The 23,188-nt window shown below is 37.6% G+C and overlaps 2 protein-coding genes across 2 annotated transcripts; both read left to right on the plus strand.

Annotated features, from left to right (window-relative positions):
- Positions 1-15,602: 15,602 nt before the first annotated feature.
- Positions 15,603-18,342, plus strand: LOC110766075 (2-oxoglutarate-dependent dioxygenase 19). Its single transcript, XM_088246357.1, has 4 exons — positions 15,603-16,175; positions 16,251-16,486; positions 17,052-17,379; positions 17,876-18,342. The coding sequence occupies exons 1-4, from the start codon at positions 15,882-15,884 to the stop codon at positions 18,131-18,133; spliced, it is 1,116 nt and encodes a 371-aa protein (XP_088102483.1). The 5' UTR covers positions 15,603-15,881; the 3' UTR covers positions 18,134-18,342.
- A 999-nt stretch (positions 18,343-19,341) lies between these two features.
- LOC110766078 (zinc finger CCCH domain-containing protein 37-like) lies at positions 19,342-22,608 on the plus strand. The gene is made up of 7 exons (XM_021969334.2): positions 19,342-19,740; positions 20,283-20,342; positions 20,440-20,517; positions 20,619-20,681; positions 20,778-20,972; positions 21,114-21,151; positions 21,242-22,608. The coding sequence occupies exons 1-7, from the start codon at positions 19,699-19,701 to the stop codon at positions 21,453-21,455; spliced, it is 690 nt and encodes a 229-aa protein (XP_021825026.2). The 5' UTR covers positions 19,342-19,698; the 3' UTR covers positions 21,456-22,608.
- The last annotated feature ends 580 nt before the right edge of the window (positions 22,609-23,188 follow it).

Genomic DNA, 23,188 nt, shown 5'->3' on the forward strand with positions numbered 1-23,188 from the left:
ATGAAAAAGGAAATTACAATTCCAAATATCCTCAAAACTTTAAATGTAGTTTTGACCTAGCAAATGATGTTTTTTTTTTTAATCAAATAGAAACTTCATTAGATAAACTTCAACGGTACAATCAAAGACATTAACAAGACATCTAAAATACCAATCCGAAGAGGGCAACAAACTAACATGCTAAAAGCAAAACCAACACAGATAAAAGTCACACTAAAACTACTAGCCCACATCACCACAATTAACCATACACCCAAACAAAGCCTACAAACCCAACATAACCAAAACCCTAAAACTACCCATGAGCCTAGACGAACCCTATCACCACCACCTGAAGAAGCGCCGTTGCAGCCACACCCACCACCGCATTTGTAACAGATCTGGGGAAAATATGATTTCCAACGATCTACCTGCGCATAAGAGCGAACCAATAAATGAAAACAACAATCTTGCCAAAGAACAATTGGGTGATTTGCAGCAACCTCCATCAAAGACGATGTAGAATCAAACTTAGAGAACAGGAGTTGGATTAGGGAGCCGGTTTTGGGAGTAGGATTTGATTTAGAACTTGGTGATGGGGAACTTCCATCTAAACATGGCTTAGAAAAAACCACCACAAGGGAATTTTTACTCAAAGCGCCCCAGTTGACTTATTTACTAACCTAAAAGGAAAATACGAGAAGAGAAGAGAGGGAGGAGAGGCAGTGACGTTTCTTCCTCCTCCTCCCTCTATGGAGTTTTCCTTTAGGACTCACAGAGGAAGAGAGCGGCTAGAGTTTTTGAGTTTAAAAAAACCTGAAAATTTTGAGTGATCCCTAGCAAATGATGTTAAATGGCCGAAAAACTCATACTTGAGAATCTACGGACTTCAATTGAATGTTTCCTAATATATTAATCATTTCTGGACATTCAATTCAACTCAATTCAGCGCAGTTCATGAGTTTTTGTTAATTGGGTGCTTTAATATTACATGTAATAATTGACGTCATTAATTTAGTGACAAAGGAGTGGGGATATAGCTCCCATGTGATGTTGGTGGTGCCTAAGAGCATCTTCAACAACCTCTTCAACAACTTTGAAATTCTAAAATAGGTGAGCCACATCAGAAAAACTCTCTCCAAGAACCTCTTCAACCTCAATCATTAACGCTGCAACCTCTTTCCCTCTCTTTAGGACTGGGAAGTTGACTTTGATTCTTCAAACATTTAATTTTACTTTGGGAAAACAAAACATACCTTGAAAATATTAAAAACATACATTTTTTCTTTTCATATAATAAATACATAGACATTTTTCACATGTTTTCAAATTTTTCATTCTTTTTCATGATATTGCATTAATTGAATTGAAGAGTCTGTTGGAGCAAAAACTATTCAAGTAGCAAATAAGGCTTTTCAAATTGCCACGTAGGTCAACAAACTTTAATTTGAAGATTTTTATTTGCTGCTATTATTGGAGATTTTTATTTGCTACTACTGTTGGAAATGCTCTAAGCTTAATCTAAGGTGGCTTAGTACATACTACATATATGGACATCGATTACATTTTGAGATATTCTATACATGGACATCAGTTTTGTTAAAAGCGAAGCAATAACCGAAAGTACTTATGAAGCACTTACGTAATGCTTTGCTTTTAATATTTTCAGCTTTAGAGCATCTCCAACCAATATAGATATTTAATGGCTAGAAATAACATCTCACCTCACTCCAACCGAATTGTCAAAACTGACGTGGAATAAAGGCTAGAGGTTCAGCTATTACTTTTGACATCCCAAAAGCAAGATATCAAATTAATATTTTATTATTTTTTAAAGACAGCTGGCTGTTACTTTCATTTATTATTTTCCTTTTTTATTTTATTTTTTTTCTTCTTTATCTTGATTGATTTGACTGTTACAATCAGCAGCGGACCCATGAATTTTTCGGTGGAGGTGCAACGTTTAAAAGCTAAGAGCTCAAAAAAAAAAAGACGGATTATTTAAAGGAGGATTTGAACTACTCGGATTATTTGAAGGAGTATTTAAACTCTTTCTTTTAAAGTACCGTTCCATAACTGTACAATTAAAACAAAATAGGGGTTTTATATCTATAACTATGACTAATTGACTATAATTTATCAATTAAATAAACAAATCAATATCAAATTATCAATTAAATAAACAATAAAAATTCATTATACCTCGAATAGCATGTCACGTAGCCTATTCCTCCTCGAGTTTGCTATTGATCTTACTAATACAGAGATAGCAAAATAAGAAAACAAAAATTATTAAAAAAAGAAAAAAAAAAGAATAAACAAAATCAGCGTTTGCTCAAGAAAAAATATAAATGCATCTGACTTACTTTGGCTCAAGAAGGAAAAGAAAAACGTATGATTTTTGTGATGCATACACACTTTGATGAAATTGAGGGATGTTAAATTGGTCCTTTATAAAGAGAATCATCAATCTCACTTAACTAAGGAATTCCCAAAACCCAATTAAATAAAGAAAACTTAATTGGATTTTAATTGGAATACAAAAACCCAATTAAGTGAGGAATTACAAAAACCCAATCAAAGCCCAATTCAGTAAGGAATTGTAAATACCCAACTAAAACACTATAGAAGCCCACGAAATGGCCCAGCTGTTTCAGTTTTTTTTTTTTTTTAAAACCCTGGTCCAAAACGATGTCGTTTTGGCCAGGCTTCATTAAAAAAAAAAGAGAAGCGTGCGCGCTGCGCGCAGCGCAGCACCAGGTCTCTTGCACATTTCGTCGAACAGGTTCCGTGCGTCCCTGGTCTGAGCAGAAGTGCAACTCCAACAGCTGTTATGGACTTTTCCGGCAACCGGAGGTGCAGGTGCACCTCCTTGCGCCTGCACAGGTCCGCCACTGGTTACAATAATTATTTATTTGACATATCAGGTGGAGTGTAAAACTGTGTAAATGTCAAATTGCCACATCAACCATCAAATTTAATTTTGATGTTTGGTATTTGACATATCCCTTGGAGATGCTCTTAGACATGATAAACGTGACATAAATTAATAAGTGATGAGTTACTATTACATTTAGTACGTGTGATCAATCAATTGTTATTATGTTTCTCTCCGTTCTTACTCATGTAAATTGTATAAATAGGAACACAACATCCAATACATACAACAAATTCACAAATAGATAAACAAAACAAAAATAGAATGAAAGCAAAGTAATTAGCATAAATGGATACGAGGCTATTTGGCTTCATGTTCTTGTCCCTGCTCTTGCTTTTCTCAGGTTTGCGTAAGTCTCTCTCTTTCACGACAAAGTAATTTAGGTTTTTCTTTACATTTTTCTTGTGTGTTTTTTTGGTTGATGAAGGAATAGGGGCTAGATTATTTTCTCAATAAAAGTTGTTGCACAACATCGAACGTTAGATCTTATTAAGGGTTAAGATCAATGGCAGACCCAAGAATTTTTATAGGAGTGGGCTAAATTTTTTTTTTTTTTTTTTTTTGGAGATCTGTTATAATGGTGGTTCTGTTTGTACATTGACGAATCATAAACCGTGGGAAGCAGAAATACAGAAGTACACTTCATAGCAGTAGTAGATCCAAAAAATTTAAATAGAGGCATAAACACTAAAGCTTCGTCAGCTCATACCATCAATGTATAGACAAAGAGATAAATGCAGGAAAAAAGAAAGAACGAAGGAAAGAGAGAGAGAAGAAAGAAGGAAAGAAAGTAGAGTGAGAAAATATTATATTATGGCTTAATTGAGTAACGTGAAAGGAAAGTACCATCCCTAACGTGGGATTCGCCCTTGGTTAAGATTCAGGACATATAAGAATGGTAATTTTGTTTCCAACCAAAAAAAAATAGTTAAAAGAATTTGACACATGTCAAAACTTTGGTTTTAAGGAGGGACTCCTCCTCGATCTTAAGGAGCCAAGCTTTTCCCTCTCTTTTATTTGTTTGTTAGTTACTGACTAGCCCCTTGGCGCACGTCGCAATTGAATTTTTTGTTCTTATTTCTTATTTTTAAAATTTTTAAAAACTAAGATTTATAATATTTATTTTTTAAAAAAAATCTAAAATGCTTTAATGTTTTGGAGTTGAATAGAGAGTCTCCTAGGGCAACTACCGAATATGTTTCTTTTTTCTTTTTTCTTTTTAAATTTAATTTAAACAAATTGTGAATGTTCTAATTTATCCTGATTTATGAAGTGTCTTCTCTTACAACATATTCATTAACTAAGGTCAGTTTGGGGGATTTTGAATATTTTTTTATGCGAGGGAATTTTGAATATTGCACCTTCAAGACCTTTTATCTTTGTATATATATATATATATATACGTAGATAGATTATCATTTGCGAGGCAACACATTTTTTTTTTTTTTTGGGTCGAAATTTAATATATGGAATTAAAGTTTTGTTTTGTTTTTTTTAAAATAACGCAGACGACACAACAACGGTTATGGCAGAAAGTACAACTACGATTATAGCAGAAGATACAGCAACAAGACCTGTGGTTGAGCAAAAACTATGTGAGACGTCAGTCCACTGGGCAAAACCTCTTTGCAGAAGTGAGGGGATTTGTTTTGATGATTGCAAAAATTGGGGTTGGGAAGGTGGCAAGTGCAAGTGGTTTGTTGTCTTGTATTGTGAGTGCAATAAGCAATGTTAATTCATGGGAAAACAGAAAAATATTTGTGATGTAGCAGTTCCTACCATCTTGTCTATGGTATTGAAATATTTTAATAAATAAATATACATGAATAAACTCATTCTCTACTATATGGAAGGTTATTGTCCCCACACATGTTTTCCAATCCTTTTTTCATCTAACAAAAGCTGTTGCCCCATACTCAAAACAACCTTTTATGTCAACGAGGTTGTTTGTGTAAATAATCTCATGGGAGAATATTCGCGAGAGATTCCCTATCTTTTGAATTTCCTGAGTCAGGTGGTCGGAACCGTGTGTGAGGGTGGCTGGAGCCATAAGGGAGAGAGGAGAGAGAGTGTGGCGTGAGAGAGAAAGGGATTGGTGAGATGCCATCTGTTTATAGCCTCTTTGCTTGGCTAGGGTTTAAAGAATAATCCATATTTAATTAAGATTATTCTTACTCAAAAATAAGTGATAGGATAAATCAAATTGATTTGCTAGAAATCAGATCCTTGATTTGGGGAGATATTCCTATCTTAAATCAAAGATAATTCCCTAATTAAATAGGATTTAATTAAGGTAATTAGTTGACCTAAGGAATATTCCTTTTTCCATGTGTCACCCAATTGGTTGTCGAAAATATGTGTTTCCACAAATGCCCCCCAGCTTCTGCATGGTGCGTATGTGGCATGGAGGATATGTGAAATACTTATCAGGCTTTCCTACTGCGTTTGGACTCCTTTTGAAGGTTGGGCTCCTTTTGTGTGTTGGGATCATAATTGGAGGAGGCTTTTGATTGCTTATTGGAGTTGGGCTCCTAATTGGAGTAGGTTTTTTATTCCTTCTTGACCAAGGATAACCAACCCTTATAAATACAAGGCCTCCTCTTCATTACTCTTCATCTTTCAAACTTATTGTAATACCTCGAAAAAAATTAAAAGTGGACTTTCATATTTCAGTAAAAAAAAAAAAAATAACAATATTATGGTGAAGAATATTGGATTAAGTGTGTTTAATTTCAAGTTAGACAAAAATGCCCTTACGTAATATTTTGGTTTTTTTTTTCAAAGGACATTTAAGACATTGAAGTGAGATGATACTAATCGACTCAACGAACACAAAGGAAATCGTTTCTGAATTTTGGGCCAAAATGACCAAAATACCCCTATGTGTGAAAAATTACTAAAATACCCTTGTAGGCCAAAAAAATAAAAGAAAAGAAAGAAGAGAATCTGAAACGTGGAGGGCATCAGCCCACCCTCTTCCCATTCTTCCCCCCTTGCCTCAAGCTTTCAAATCCACCACCATTATGAAAGGATGAGTCACCTAGTCTAAAGTGGTGAGTCACCTAGCCTAAAGTTATGACTCACCTAACCTAAGGTATCTTCCTTAATGAAGGTGAATTTTTTTAGAGCTAAGGGAGGTGAGTTGTTGGCAGGAGGGAGAAGATAATGAGAGAGAGAGAGAGAGAGAGAGAGAGAGAGAGAGAGAGAGAGAGAGAGAGAGAATAGTAAGAAGAAGAAGAATAATAAGAAAAAGAGAGGAGAAGACTTGGAAATAAGGGAGATGGAGGTTATTACTATTACATCCATGAGAGAATTAAGAAAGAAATGTGAGAGGTAAAAAAGAAAATGGTTAAGTGTTGAAGCAATTGGAAGGGTGAAAGGTGGGATTCTTGTTCTAAGTTCATTTTCAATTCTTGAGTTTTTGTATAATTAATTGTTTGAGTAGATTTATAGTTGTATTTGAGTTGGAGAATGATTTATGAACCTTTTAAGGCATAAGAAAACCAAAAGAAGAATTTTGAAATCAAGATTTTCAGATTTATGATGTGTTGATAAATTTTTGGGTTTGGGTGTTCAAAATTTAGATCCAAGTCTTGTTTTTGGGAAGCTTAAGCCAAGGATATGATGTTGGAGTACGATTTCGAGCCTTAAGGATGGTATTTGAGGTGTGTTGAAAGAGACTTTTGAGAAAATTCTGCCCATATTGACACTCATAGATAGAACAGTGATATGAGGAGGAATGATTGCTTTAGTTTCATAGGCCAAGGAAAATGGGGTTTCTCCAGTTGATCTCCTTTTGGTAGTGCGGTAAGCGCATAGGACTCCGGGTAGCTTATTGAACCACTTTCCCTTGGCACCTTCCAATCTTTTCTTTAGGCATTCCAACACGATCTTATTGGATGTTTCTACCTAGCCATTGCTTTGCGGGTATCTTAGAGTTGATAAGTGTTGTTTGATGCCATACTTTGCAAAGAATGTAGTGATATGCTTTCTGATGAATTGCGTTACGTTGTGAATGACCAGCGACTATAGGCAATCGAACGGGCATATGATGTTTCTCCAGATGAATTGTTCCACGTCGGCTTCTTTAGTAGAGGATAGAGCTTCGACCTCAATCCATTTTGCAAAGTAGTTGGTGGCCATGATCAACATCTTCTTCTTGGCAGGTGCTAGTAGCATGGGATCCACTAAGTTAATGGCCCATTGCATGGATGGTCATGGGTTGTTCTACGTATAGTACACTTCAGCAGATGGACTTGGGACCGGCTTGTAGCATTGGCATCGATCACATCTTTTGACATACTCCGTAAAGTCATGGCATATGGCTGGATTGTCATGACGAGAGGTTGCGGCCTCGTCTTGGGTTTGAAGCCCGATCCTAGCTGTGAAGTCGTAAAGGTGTTCCATGGCTCCATTCGCAAGGCCGTGAGCAAGGTCTAAAATATCGATGATATCGGAAATATTGGTAGTCCAAAAACACGAAAATTTCGATGGAAATATTGGGATATTATCGATATCAATAAAAATTGAATAAAAACCACGGAAATTGTAAGAAAAACTTGGAAATTTTTATTAAAACTTTGGAGAATGTTTATTTAGTCAATTATCTATTAGTTTATCACAAAAAATTAGAAGGAAATGCATTGCATGATGGATTTAACTTATTTAAGTTGATTATACAGCGAGCTGGCAAACACTATGAGTGTAAAAAATATGTAGTAATTAATGAAAAAAGATTAAACGTAACATCCCGACCCAAAATAAAAGGAATAGTGAATTATTTAATTTCAAGAATTATGAATTTACAATTTTGCCCTCGGAGTAGGGGTAATTTGGTCATTTTATTTCTGGAAGGAATTGGGGGCAGCTAGTTGCATTTTTACATAGATCGTACCGAGATGAGTCCGTAGACACGTAATGGGCTCGAATCGGAGTTGTAACGAGAAAGTTATGATCAAAATACCTTCAGTGGCATAATCGTAATTATTCCGAAATTTGTTTTTAAATAAAAATCAGAAACCCATTTCTCTCTCCCTCCCTGCGCGCAGAAACAGCCCCCCATTTACTGTTCATCTGAACAGTTTTTGGGCCGCTATCTTTTCCTCCGGCCACCCCAAGCGACGGCATTGGTACCAAAATGACCGGCTAGTCGTCCTCTCCTATCCCAACAAATCTCAGCCGCTAGAACCACCGGAGCTGGCCAGAAAATGAGAAAATCCGACTGGTTTTTGACCCGTTTTTAACAGAGTTTTCACCGGCGATTTCTCCCTCCTCCGGCCACCAAACCGGTCGATTAAGGTATGCTTTTCCACCTATTTTTTATGCTCTAGCTGATGGTTGGGTAGGAATTGAGCAATTTTTGCGTTTTTGTAGTTAAATAAGCGATTAAAAATCTGCCAGTTTTCAGCTTCCGATCCGGCCACTTCCAGCCATTTTTCGGGGTAGGTCCAAGAACAAAAGTGATTCCAAATTAGGTGTTTAACCTAGGGTAGGGAGCTTGGCCGGCGGTTTGGAGTTTTTCCGATCACCGGAAATTTCTTTGGACACCCATGCGCTGCCGGCGCGTGGGGTGGCGCGTGGGCCACGTATTAGCCTGTCATTGTTTCCTAAAATGATCTCCTGATTCTCACGAGTGCGTAGGTACTTTTGGATTCCAATTCGGATAACGTTTGAACCCCAAACAGATTTTACATATTGTGTGATTTCAGGGTTCGATATGTTAGAACCGTTGGATCGCTTTCAATTTAATATATGTTGGTATAGAAATTCGTAGGATCGTATAGGATTTCATGGATCGTGAATCGGAGCCCCGGATGTTCCGATTCAATGACTTAAAGTTTAATGTTTTACGATAACCGTCCGATCATGCGATCGCGAGCGATCCGACCGTTCGTTTCGGACCAAACTTGCAGGTTATGCTTATTAAACCTTGTGGAACCCATAGAGACATTCGGATTGTAAAACGGAGGTCATGGGCCCCGCGAGCCCGGTTGACCAAGTTTGGGCAGTTTGACCCTCGGTTGACCGTGAGTCTTCCGAGGTAGTCCCACTCTTTGGGGAGTACTAGAATGACCCTTTTGGACGAGTCTTGACCATCATTTGATTTATGTTGATTATGTGGGTTTTTGAGATTATTTTTATAGTTTTGTGATGGAAATCTCTTGCTGTTGAATTTAATGGTTTATTTAAATTCTTTTTATATTTAATAGTTGAATTCTTTATTTTTGTAAAGTATTTGTGATATATATGTAGGTTTGACATATTCGGGTATCTTGAGTCATTTATAATATTTGAGGAAATGCTATCTTTGTGGATTTTGTGTGGGGTACTTGGGATGTTGTTGTGAGATGAGGAAAGGTGTGAGATTAGGATGTTAGTATGAGTGCTATTAGCACTACCTTAGGTACCTCCCTAGAAATAGAATATGCTTGAGAGTTTATTTGTCTATACTATGAATAGGTAAATTGGGAAAAATTAAATTAAGGGAGGGAATATTATCTACATAGTATTTATGTAAGGGTTATGAACTTCACCATCATATGTACCTGATCGGTGCATATTTACATATCATTTTGTACCCTTCTAATTTATGATTTGGTTATGTTTTTGAGTTAAACTTGTGCTTTTAATAAGTTTTGTGTTTGTTTCAGTGTAATATACTTAAGGACTCACTAATTGCATTTTGGAGACAAGTTAGCTCAAAATGGTGTCTGCAGATCAGTCAACTTCACGGATTGGACTGTACTTGCTCAAGAAGAACCAGATGATGAGCCATACATCATTGGAAAGATACGGAAGTCTAGTTTCTGTATAATTTTACGGTTCATGATTCCGAGTCTTCTAGAGAACGTTATACATGTTTTGGCAACTTAAGGTCAAATTCGGCAGCATCTGCGTTACTGGGTCAAAAATCACATTTGAAGGGCTTTCCGATTTTTCCTTGAGTTGGGCTGCATATGCTTGGAAAGATAATTAAAAGAGCTTCAAGATCCATATTTTTCCAGATTTTTCAGATTGAAGCCACAAGCCCAAAACGAGCCCACAAGCTGGCTGCAATGCATTGTCATGCATGACATATGCATGATGAAGTGTTGTTGATTGTGGGAAAGTTTGGTGAAGCATATTCAATACCTATTTTTTAGTGGAATTTTGCAGCAGCCAAATGAATTAATTGAAGTTGAAGTGGATGATGCAACACTAAGCTTAATGACAAGAAGAATTGTTTTCAAATGCAATTGTGTGTTAGGTTAAGTTGGTGAATTAAGTGTTGTGTGTTAGGTGAAGTTAGTGTGTTTAGAAAATTCAATTGTATAATTCAGATTTTCACTTCCCCTAGGCCTATAAATAGGGAAGTTCTCTAAACTTGTAATCACACCCCAAGGGGGGGAGCTCTCAAACACTTCTCTAGAGCTCCCTTCCCTTCTCTCCCTCAAATTCTCTTAGTTTCTCTTTCTAGTTTTCAATTGTTATAATGAGATCTTTGTGCTGAAATTTTCCTTTAAGTCTTTCCAAGTTCTACTTTAATTTTCATTGTTATGTAAATTCTTTTCTTTAGTTTCAAGTTTGATTAGTTTCCAAGTTTCAATTATGATTTTTGTTCTTATTCATTATGCTTATAAGTTAATATGCTAGTTTGAATGATTGATCACCATTTAGGCTTGCATGTTAGCTATCTTGGTTTGAATTAAGAGTAGACACCATACTTTAATTCGAATTGAACTATGAATAGGAAGAGTATGTATGGACATTCGACAACAGGGATTAGATACATGCTTGGTTGTTTAAATTGTTCTTCTATGCTTAATGGGTTCCTAATGCTTAATTTTAGGTTAGACAACAAATGATCAAATTAGGGAATTAGGAACACAAGGTTATGACCACACACCATGGCTTAATCATACATTAGCTAGAATCAATCCGTTAATCTAATTGAACTTGGGAACTTATCTGCTTGAGTTAGTTATTTTCTTTCTTCCTTGTTTTATTTATTTCCCTTCTTTTTCATTTCTGTTTTGTGTAGGGAAAATGAATTGAATCATTCAATCACCAATCCTCCTGGGATCGACCTCGCACTTACATACGCTATACTACCGAACGGCTCGTGCACTTGCGAGTATCACAAGTTGAGGATGCAACTGAATCCATTTTGGTGCAGCTGTATCTACACAACAGTACCTCCCCTTGAATGATGACACTTGGAAACAGTGGATATGGACACTGGGATTCATGGAAATGGAATTATGGATATGGTTTGGATATGGTCTGGATATGACGGAACCCAGGGCATACCTTAACGGGGTGTCGTTGTAGACCCTTGATTGGGTAGTCTGCGCACGTAGGGCTGTTTTCAGGCGTACGGGTCTTGATTCTTCGTCCGTACGTGCTGGCTGAGAGTTAGTCCCCTAGTTGGACGGCTCGTTCCTAGCCACATAGCCGTTTGAGGGCTGTTACGTGTGGACTAGTCAACAATCCTCGGTTGGATTGTTTCCCCCAGTACATGATGTGCATCATCACATGTACCCCCCCTTGTATATTGGTACTTGGACACAGTGGATATGGATACTTGGAAATGTCGGAACCTGGGGCATCTTTGACGGGATGTTGCTGTAGACCCTTGATTGGGTAGTCTGCGTGCGTGGGGATGTTTTCAGGCGTACGGGTCTTGATTCTTCGTCCGTACGTGCTGGCTGAGAGTTAGTCCCCCAGTTGGACGGCTCGTCCCTAGCCACATAGCCGTTTGAGGGCTGTTACGTGTGGACTAGTCAACAATCCCCGGTTGGATTGTTTTCCCCTGGTACATGATGATGGTGAGAGGTGGGTGTTATTATATATACATATATACTCATTGATAGGAATACATGTTACATTTGGTATATGTGGTTTTGATTCTGGATTTGAGATTCGTGAGTTTGTACTTTGTGAGTACCCTGTACATGTATGAATGTTTAAGCCATGGATTGGGAAGTGTGGTTCGGCAACATATACCTTGGGTAGGGTATGGTTGCGGGATCGAACTGATATAAAGAAAGAGATTGGGAATGTGTTTATTTTGTTTCATCGGAATCGGAGTTGTGACCATCGAGATGAGAACTACGTGTGACTTGATCCCTTGTCCAAGGGTACGTAGGTAGCCTGGGGTCTCACCTAAGTGCAGCCACGAATTATATTGTGTTTAAAAGATTTGATCGATTTTGAGTATGTGATTGGACTTTGATGTGATTGTTGGATTTGAATCCGGTTTAATGTTTTCGGTGGTATTTGTAAAGTTGTTTGAGGTCATTCATTGCATCGTTTATGCTTTATCCGACTTAAGAACATTGCTGGTTTTGTTTCGAACCATTTGAAGGCTGGAGGCCTATTATGTTTTTGCATGTTGATAACTTGTGCATGCTGCCAGTTGGGATATAAACTGTGAATTTTTTTTTTAACAGGTTGAAAATTTTGGGAAAAGTCAAATTTACAGGGGAGATTCTGCCGAATTTTCGGCAGAAAGTCTCGGTTCTTAGTAAGTGGGTCCGGCATCGGTGTGATGTCAAAAAATTTCCACAGGATTCGTCTCAGGTTCCGAGGAATTCGGGGCGGGTCCTGTCAAAACGCACCATAATCATTTATATATAATGATTTACTACAATATTTTACACTTTATACATTGCATGGTAAGATACATGAGTGACTTAGTACCACAGAGAGTTCCTATGAGGTTCAAAGTTTTCACTATCTTCATCATCTCTATGTGTAGAGTAAGTGTATTGTGAAGAGTAGTCATCAAATAATAAATCACCAAAATAGTTTAGCATATTATCACAAAAACATAAGTGATATGGTGGTTAAGGTGTTGGAGGAGTAAAATGGTAGGGGTTCAAATCCTCTTTGTGTTTTTTTTCTCCCTTTTTTTCCCCTTTTTTTTCTTCTTTTTCTTTTTTTTTTTCCTTTACATCGATATTTTCGATATTTTAGGGATATTACATCGATATTTTGACAAAATAGTGCTGAAGTGTGAGCGAAATATCAACATCGATATTTTCCGATATTATCATCGATATTGTCGATATTTATACGATATGTACATGGATATGTTCCGAAATATCCGTGATTCGAAAAAATCGAAATATCCTCGATATTTCGCCGATATTATCGATATTTCAAACTATGGTTGTGAGGTAGGTGGGTGCTCATAGCTGTGAGGCCATGAGGCAAAGATGAGGTCTTAGCTGTGGGGCCGTGAGGGGAAGGACCGGTGCTCACAACCAGGGGGCCGTGAGGTGGAGCAGTAGTCTCAACCATGGGGTTGCAAGACGTATGGATTGAGTCATTGCAATGGCCTTGCTTCTCGTACTTATGCTTCCAGCCATGGTTGCTAGGAAGACCTTGAATGAAAAGTGGATGGAAGGAATCGGATTCCTTAGATTTGAGAGCAACGCATTGAATATAACTCGATACTCTCAATGAAAGCACCAATTTGTTTGTGCAAATAATCTCACGGGAGATATTCACGAGAGATTCCTCCACCCTTTGAACTTCATTCTTCTTCTTCTTCCTCACTCCCTGTAAAATAGATTGGAGTCAACATAACACACCTTGGGGGTGTTGGCCAAAGACCCTCCAATGCCTAAGTCAGTTAGATGATCTTTAGGAAGATACAAAAATAACCAAAAGGTATGAGTTTTCTCTCATGGGGAGAGCTGGGTGGCCCGAGCCATGTGTGAGGGTGGCCGAAGCCATGGGGGGAGAGAGGAGAGAGAGAGAGAGAGAGAGAGAGAGAGAGAGTTGGGGGGGGGGGGGGGGGAGGGGGAGGGGGGAGGGGGATTTTTTCTAGGGTTTTAGAATTACCTCAAGTGTGGTGAGATGCCATCTATTTATAACCTCCTTGCTTAGCTAGGGTTTGAAGAATAATCCCTATTTAATTAACATTATTCTTACCCAAAAACATGTGATAGGATAAATCGAAGAGATTTGCTGGAAATCAGATCCTTGATTTAGAGAGATATTCCTATCTTAAATCAAATAAAATTCCCTAAGGGTAATTAGTTGACCTAAGTAATATTCCTTTTTCCACGTGTCACCCTTTTATTGGTTGCCAAAAATATGTGTTCCTACAGAGGTCTAACCCAGTGAAAAATAGTATTGACTTGTAGATCAGTGGTCCTAAGTTCGAACTCCCATGACACTTTGGTAGTGTGCGAGAAACCCCCATTTCCCTTTATAGTTTAAATTATCGCTTGTATTCAATTACCATTGTTTTCACAACAATTATACCTATTTTCAAAATGGGCATCCAAATGACTATTTTCGATCATTTTTGTCAAAACATGCACCAAATGGCTTCGCAAACTATATAGCCTTTCTTTGGCAATGGGTATAATTGTTGCCAAAATATTGGGTTTTTTTTTTTTTTAATACAAACAATAATCTAAACTATAAAGGGGAGGGGTGAGCTTTTCTTAGACACACACCATGATGGTTCGAACTTGAGACTACTGATATGCAAGTCAATGCCATTTTTCACTAAGTTAGACCCTGTTGGCATAACAATTATATTATAACTACATAAGATGTTCAGCCAAAACAATTATACTATGTCGAATTTAAAAAAAGAATTCAAAATTTAAAACAAAGGTTATCTAAAAACTAGTATACTCAACAAGAGCTCAAGAGCCGCATGGTTCAAGTCAAAGATATAAAGTCACGTACACAAGCCCAATCCATTTTATATTATACAATTATAAAACTATCAATGTGAGACTAGTTTTGTATTTGTTTACCCCAAACCTCCTACCTCAAAAATAGGTCAGAGATTGTGTTATTTTAAGAGTGTGTCACTATTGGCAGGGCAAACCCTAATAGACTTGAATGAAATTGATTAATTTATGTGCTAAGAAACCTAAGCTCGTTCAGTAATGTTTTCTTAGAATATTTTCAGAGAATGAAAATAAGAAATCGAATTTGCATTTTCAGGAAATGAAAATGCGTTTGGTAGATTAATTAGAAAACATCTTCAGAAAACAAAAACAATGAAAACGTATATGGTAGTACAATTTGAAATAATAATATGTGAGTTATTTTTATGAAAACGTTTCCCATGAGAATGAAAACAACTTTTCCCTGTTTTCTACAAGTACAAATGAACTTGTTTTCATTTTATGAAAACATTCTTAGTGTTTTCTATTTTGGGGCCATCGAACGTGTTTTTGCCTCATTTTTGTTCTTTGAAAATGAAAACAACCCCTTAAAACGTTACCGAACGAGCCCTAACTTCTAACCAAACAATTGTGCATTGAATAGGAAATTTATTCAATATGCATTCTTTTCTATGCCTCAAGATAAATAAGAACTTTATTATTTCTTTATTACAAAGTTAGGAATATGAAATAATTTATGGAATTTCCAAGTTGTTGACAATGGATTTTGGGCCTCAAGCCCAACGACATAATTGATTGACATGAGCACATAGTCGATCGACACGAGTCATTCTATACTGAGGGCCTTAAATAATACCCTCACTATAGAATTCTATCGGTCGATAGAGTCTGTAAAATGGGGGACCCGCTTTCTCTCTTTTTCTTTGGCTAAAAAATTTCTCTGCATGTACAAAAAAAAATATCCATAATAAAATACATATTAAAAGACTGAGTAAATCACTCGAAGACTCTGTATTTTTTTATTTCTTTTATGTGAATGAACCACTCAAGTGTTGATCCAAAAATATGCATTAACAATTATCTATTATCTACATTATTGGACTCTCACCTCACCTCCATCCCAAATTGCCGATATCATCTCTCTCTCTCTTCTTTCTAGCTCTCTCTCTCTGTCTCTCTCTAGCTCTGTCTCTCTGTGTCTCTGTCTCTCTCTAGCTCTCTCTATCTTCTCTCTAGCTCTCTCTCTGTCTCTCTCTTCTCTCTAGCTCTCTCTTCCTCTCTCTCCCTCTCTCTCTCTGTGTCTCTGTCTCTCTCTAGCTCTCTCCATGGCTGTAACAGATCCAACGGTCAATATCCACTACTCTTCACAAGTTCCCCATGATCAGCCGCCCAAACTGATGACCAGCATAAAAAAGCTTGCAGAATCACCAGGCATCACCTTCATCCCTCCCACTTATACCTACACAAACAATCCCCATGATGACCTGGCAGCTTTGATAGATACAGAGTCAAAGATCCCCACCGTTGACTTTTCTCTCCTCACATCTGGCACTCCCCAACAGCGCTCCCAAGCCATCCATGACCTTGGCAAAGCCTGCCAGGACTGGGGCTTCTTCTTGGTACTATTTTAATTACAGATGGGAATTAAATTGTTTAATTAAATTTTAATTTTTTTCCACGTGTCAATGACATAGGTGATCAATCATGGTGTGCCAGAGAGTCTGATGAAGGCGATCTTGGATGGGTGCCAAGGGTTTTTTGATCTGACGGAGGAGGAGAAGCAGGAGTTTGAGGGGAAGCATGTACTGGACCCAATCAGGTGTGGGACCAGCTTCAATGCCTCGGTGGAGAAGGTGCTGTTTTGGAGGGATTTTCTCAAGGTTTTTGTATATCCTGAGTTCCACTTCCCCACTAAACCTGCTGGCTTCAGGTACAATGTTTTGTTTTGTTTTTTTATTTTTTATACAAGCGATATTTAAAGAGATGGAAATCGAACTTAGAATATTAGAATTTATTTTTTATACAAGCGATATTTAAAGAGATGGAAGTCGAAAAACCACTTCCAAAACCTCTGAAGGAGTGCGATTATGTACCACCATTTAAAACAAGAATTCTAGCAGCCCTCCTCATAGGCAAATAAGCTCGAATTATCCCCTGTAAATGTAACACGAACATGATTATACACTTATAAGACATGTTTACATACTTGAAATGGATACGAGAAGAAATGTGAAATATTATGATTTATGACTTCCCCTACATATACGAACATATATAAAACCAAAAAAGTATGTTAACTTCACATTATAATCCGTAATTAGATTGGTTAAAAGACGTAGTTTGTCTCGTATCTATTCCAAGTAAGTAAACATATCATAAAAATAATACTAGAGTTAGTCTCGTAGCACTGCTCGTACACTAATCATTAAATATTTAAAAGAAAGTACCTGTGATGATGAATTTAGTGAAACGGGTTTACCTTTTGTTTGCTTTAGTGAGCTTGCATTAGAGTATTGCAAAAGAACGCGACAAGTGACAAGAGAACTCCTGAAAGGAATATCAGAGAGCTTGGGATTGGAAGCCAGCGACTTAGAGAAGTTCTTGAATGTTGAGTCAGGCTTGCAGATCTTCATTGCAAACCTTTACCCTCCATGTCCACAGCCAGAGCTTGCCTTGGGAATGCCACCTCATTCTGATCATGGCCTCTTGACCCTCCTTATACAAAATGGCATTAATGGCCTTCAAGTGCAACACAAGGGTAAATGGGTCAATGTCAATGCCAGGCCAAACTCCTTCCTTGTTAACACTGGTGATCACCTGGAGGTATAGTTTTTCTCACAAATTCTTCATTTCTTTGACTAGACATTTGTTGCATTTGTTGTTCCAAATTTAGGGACTTAGATGACAATATAAGGTTAAATGGGTTTTGCGACAATCACAATTTGCATATGGCGAGATTTGAATGAAAAGAAGGAAATGAATGAGTCGTAATTATTTCAAGTGTACCGGATCTAGTTACTTCAAATACATTCAATCTAATGTAATCTAGTTTTTATAGAAAATTAAGAAAAACACAACATAATTATATTTTAAAATTTTTAAATGTGGGTAATTGGCACTCCGCTAATCGCCACGTGCACTCCGAATTGAAAATTTTAGAATTTTTATGGTACTAACAAGTCATTTTGGTCATTTTAGTAAGTAAAACGGTACTAGCAAGTCATTTAGAACACTTCACAATGTCATCTCATGATCTAAACTGTTTCATTTTTTAAGTAACCTTCACAATTACAGCTCACTTATTTCCTACGTATGTTAGATTTTTAGCAATGGGAAGTACAGGAGCAATATTCATCGAGCAGTGCTGACCAACAAAGCTACAAGAATATCCCTCGCCACTCCAACTGGTCCGTCTCTTGAAACAGTAGTTACGCCTGCACCCGAGCTCCTAAACAATGAAAACTGTAAGCCAGCATATATTGGGATGAAGTATAAAGATTACTTGGAGCTTCAACAAAGCAACATGCTTGATGGCAAATCCATCTTGGATCGTGTACGGGTTTCAAACTCTGAATAGATCGGTGGCTGCTCTGTCTGGTGCTTCTACAATTACTGTGCTTAATTAATTAGTAAAATGCTCTAATAAACCAAAGTTGTAATATCACCAGAACAAGTTTAAGCAATATCCAAACTTGTATGATTATAAACATTTTAGAAAATGCTCCTTATCCCTCAAGCTTGTATAATGGGGTATAATGGTAACTAGATCGACATTAATTGTTGTAAGAGTGGAGCTCATAAGGTGGAATGCAAGAATTGATGGAAGGAGTGTTGAATTGGTGCAGAACCTATAGAATGGGTTCAACTACTTAACAACTTAATGTGTTAAATCGGCTGTTAACTTAAGATCAGTGTTGGTCTATCGTAATGTGCAAAGGGGTTTGGTGTTGTGAGAGCAATTTCTTCCCACGAGAATATTTGAATGAAAGATCTCGTTTCTTCTTCGCCGCCTCTTTCTCCCTGCAAAACAAATAGAATAAGAGGACCACACCCGGGGGATGTTGGCCGAAGGCCCTTCGATACCTAAGTTAGTTCTATTAATTCTAGATAAAACCAATAGTTAAATAGGGTACGGAGATATATATATATGTAAGGTGTAAATCGGGTGGCCGGAATAATGAGTGGTGGCCGGAATATATGTAAGGTGTAAATAGGGTACGGAAATTTCATGCATAAATGTGATATGGGATTTTCAAGGATTATTATTATTATTATTATTATTATTATTATTATTACTATTAAAGTATATAATTTGGGTTTTGAACTATGGTGATTTTGGATTAGGTGACTTTGGAATATATTATGGATTTTGGTTTTGGGGGTATTAGTTCATGTGGTTATTGGATTTGATTATCAATACCTTTGAGATTTTTGGCATTCGTGTATATATATATTTTGATGGGTTATGATTTTGGAATTTTAAATATGGTGTATTGGATTTTATTATCCTTGTTTTATGGGATTTATGGAGGTTGTAAACTTAATCTTTAGTTACTCTGCATACTCGTTTTGAGTTTGGGTAGAAGGTGTGAAGCCCATTTGAATAATCTTAACTGATGTGCATGCTGGAAGTTGGGTTTGTTCTTTCGCTTGTTTGCAGGTACTGTAAATTGGGAAATGTTTTAGTTACAGGGAAGACTCTGCCAAAATTTCGGCAAAAGTCAAAGTCTTTATCAATTTAAATTATGTCTAAAGAACGTTTTAGAAAAGTGGGGGTTCGTCACGAAATCCGAGAGGGGAGTCCGGGGCAAGAGTTTGCCCATCGGACTTGGGCTACCTATTTCGGTCTGCGGTTAAACAGTCCACGGCCCAAATGATGACCTCCGGACATGTGTCTGGAATCTGAATTATACGGTTTCTAGGGCAGCTGCTGCATCTGCATATAAATTTGGGATTTACATCTACCCCCTCAATCAGCTGCTGCGGCGGCAGCCGCAGCCGCCCTCTAACCGACTCCTACCTATCCGACCTCACCCTACGGTACCTTTCCGGGTCGGACCCTTCCGCCTCTGCCACCGACCACCATAGCCGAAGTAGCTCTATGTATCTGGCGACGTCGCATTTGATGTCCCAGCGTTCCCGATGTCGAGCCCGGCGTTCCCGGCGTCAAACGCCCCTCTGAAGGTTCTTCATTTTCCGCTCTCTGTAACTGTACTTTCGCTTTCCGTTTGGTTACTGGGAAAATTTCTGGGCTGCAATATTTTTCACATTTTAACTCGAATTTTATTGTTTTTATTTTATAAGAAAGTGAGAATCTTGAATATGGTTATGATTAAAGTTCATTGCTTTAATACAGACGTTTACTGGAAGTTCGTAATCGTAAATTCACAGAGATCAAAGAGTGGGCATGCACTTGCTGCTCTGATGCATGCATACATTGCTAAATTAAGCTTATTTCTAAGTTAATCTTGTATGCAATTGTATTTCTGATTCTATATGTGTTGCTTATCAGCAAGTATGAATATGCTTTTTGGCTTGAATTACTTTCATCAAGTCAGTTCACCCCAGATTTCACCTTAGATCAGGAATCTATTGATTTTAGAAATTGAATTTGTTGATCACAGATTGCAGCTGTTTCTTTGCTTTTGTCTATTTGCGTATTAATTGATAAAGAGACAAAAGTTATATTGCTATAACATAACAGAAGTTTATGATTGGTTCATTAGGTTCCACTTGTCGCTCCAAGTGAATCCCTTCCTGAGAGACCTGGAGAGCCAGATTGTCCAGTAAGTAGTAATCCAATTTTTTTTTTCTTTTTGCAGAAATGATACTTTTAAACAATTTAACTGGACATGGATTCTTTTCCCTTTTTTTATTTTGCAGTACTTTATAAAGACTCAAAGATGCAAATTTGGTATGAGGTGCAAGTTCAATCATCCGAAGGACAAACTAGCTGCTGCTGTAAGTGCAAATGATGTGTGGATTTTCGAAGAGTTAACTGTCGTCTGGATCTGGACCTTTTCCCTATTTTATTATGATATGATGCTCTACTCTGGTTTCAGGTTGCTTCAGAAAATGCTGATGTTTTTGCCTTACCTGAGAGGCCTGCTGAACCCCCATGTGCGGTAAGATATATTTCCGTATCTTTTTTGGCGTGCATTATCTATCTATCTATCTGTGATGTAGATTTGCTTATATTCCATTTCATAATTTATAAACAGTTCTACTTGAAAGCTGGGCAATGTAAGTTTGGTGCAACCTGCAAAGTTCATCATCCGAAAGAAATCCAGATACCATCAGCCGAGCAAGAGAATAAAATTGGAGAAACTGGGACAACTATTCAGCCTGAGGGAACTGGATTTGCTGTGAAGCCTCCTGCACTATCATTTAACTCCAAGGAGCCTCCTGTAATACCGGTAAGGATGAAGCAACACATGAGCTTTTTATTATTCTATTTGCATTACATCCAGAATTTTAGTTACCTCTTTCTTCTTTTGATTTAACAGCTTTTTGATGTTGTAAATTTATGTTGATCATGTATCTTTTGCTTCTAATAGGGTGAACCCAATTGTCAATTCTACCTGAAAACTGGAAGGTCAGCATATATATAGTTTTGTTGATTTATATTGTGATAAAAGTAAAAGATGATTGAGAATTCTTAAATGGCTTTTGTTTTCTAAATCAGTTGCAAGTATGGGGCCATTTGGGCGCAACTAAAGAGAACAGAAAAAGGCACTATGAGACGATCTTATTGCTGCCTCAACCACGCACTCAGTGCCGTCTATAATATCTCCTTTGGTGAGAAGAAGGCCATGCAGCTTACGACACTAGTTCTCCAATTGTCGTTGCCTAAGGCTCAGAGCATCAATTGCAACTTTTACTTCATCAAAGCAGGATGACATCTTTATGCTATGGATAATCCTTGCCCCAAAAACGGCACACACCAAATTCCGCAACAAGTTAAGTAGGAAGTTTGTAATTAGTATTCTTACGGCATGAATTCTTTATAAGGTACTGCAACATAAAAAAGGGCCTTCATGTGATCCACGAAGACCTGATAATCAACTTGAGTTGAATTTTATTGAGAAAATTCTCAGTGCAATCAGGACCCCAAATCAGACCAATGCCTCTCATTATATTTCGAGAAAGTCTAGAAGTCATTGAGGGATCCGACCACATCACGTCACTAGGAATCAAGTTGGGACCTTCCCATGGAGCATCAAGAACTTATCTTTGAGCCTTGAATAATTGAATAAGGCTCGAAGATTAGTTCTTGATGCTCCATGGGAAGGTCCCAACTTAATTCCTAGTGATGTGATGTGGTTGGATCCCTCAATGACTTTGGTCTTTCTCCAAATATAGAGAGAGGCATTGGTCTGATTTGGTGTCCTGATTGCACTGAGAAATTTCTCAATAAATTTCAACTCAAGTTGATTATTAGATTGCATGAAGGCAGCATGAGAAAAGAGGACATTACTGATTACAAACTTCTTTGTTGGCGGGATGAGATCTGTGAGGCCATACCCTTAGGGTTTCGCATGGAATTCCTACTTGTTGAGGAATTTAGTGTGTGCGGTTTTCGGGAGTCCTGGCCCTCCACCGTATTCTTCAAAAGGTTCACTATTTCCTCCTCAGAGGGATGGAATATGAACTTGGGCAGCAGATCAAGCACCGATTCCTCTGTTGTTGTGCTCATACTGCAGCTCATCCCCCCATCAGCTGTTTTGGATAATTGGAATATAAGATAATCAAATGCTTTTCCTTCAGAGAAGAAGCAGCAGTGAAGTTATGTTTACAAACTCACCAATCACAAGGCACTTTGCCTTTTTTTGACTTGTTTTTTATCCCAAAGATTCTCAAGTCTCCATGAACAGCATACATGGCATTGGGTTGAGTCATATGTGTGGATCCCATCCACTTCCTTTCATGCCTTGCCATTTTGTGTCTTTTGTTATTTTGAGTAATCTGCCCCTCGTGTAAGTGTTCTTTCCTTTAACTTGTCATGGACTTGTGAGGAAAATAATATACTTTAAAGAAATTCTTGACTTGTCATACATTTCAGCAAAAGAATAGCCCCCCGTCTTGATAGTAATTTAACAGATTTTTTGACAGATTTAACGATAAAGTTTAAGAGGGCAAGGTGAGAAAAACTATTGAATTGAAAATAAGAATCCCTCTTGAAAAGTTCATACAAAATTCACAGAAGGCTGGCAAGGATGGGAAGAGTACAAGTCCCCTACTTGAAAGAATTCAAGAAGCTGACTGTGTCATTGAGGGCCTGGATAAAGTCATCAATATCCTGGACAGTGTTGTACGAGTGAAGACTTGCCCGTGCACTTGCACTCACTCCTAAATGCCGATGAAGGGGTTGCGCACAATGGTGACCTGAATGGATAGCCACTCCATGCTGGGATCACATAACTCAGTATAAGCTATTTTATTAAATCTGATTTCTATTTCCTTCCATACCTGTTGGTCAAGAAAAGTTGCCAGATATGTAGGGTGTATATTTTCGACGTTGAAAGAACACAGAGCAGCGCCAGAAGACATGTTCTGAGGGGGCTGGACCATAAATGTGAATATCAGGGACCAAACGAAAGTCTGTCGTATAGATATATTGCAAGAAATATCT

Source organism: Prunus avium, chromosome 8, assembly GCF_965620075.1.
Source record: "Prunus avium chromosome 8, drPruAviu1.hap1.1, whole genome shotgun sequence".
Taxonomy (NCBI): Eukaryota; Viridiplantae; Streptophyta; class Magnoliopsida; order Rosales; family Rosaceae; genus Prunus; species Prunus avium.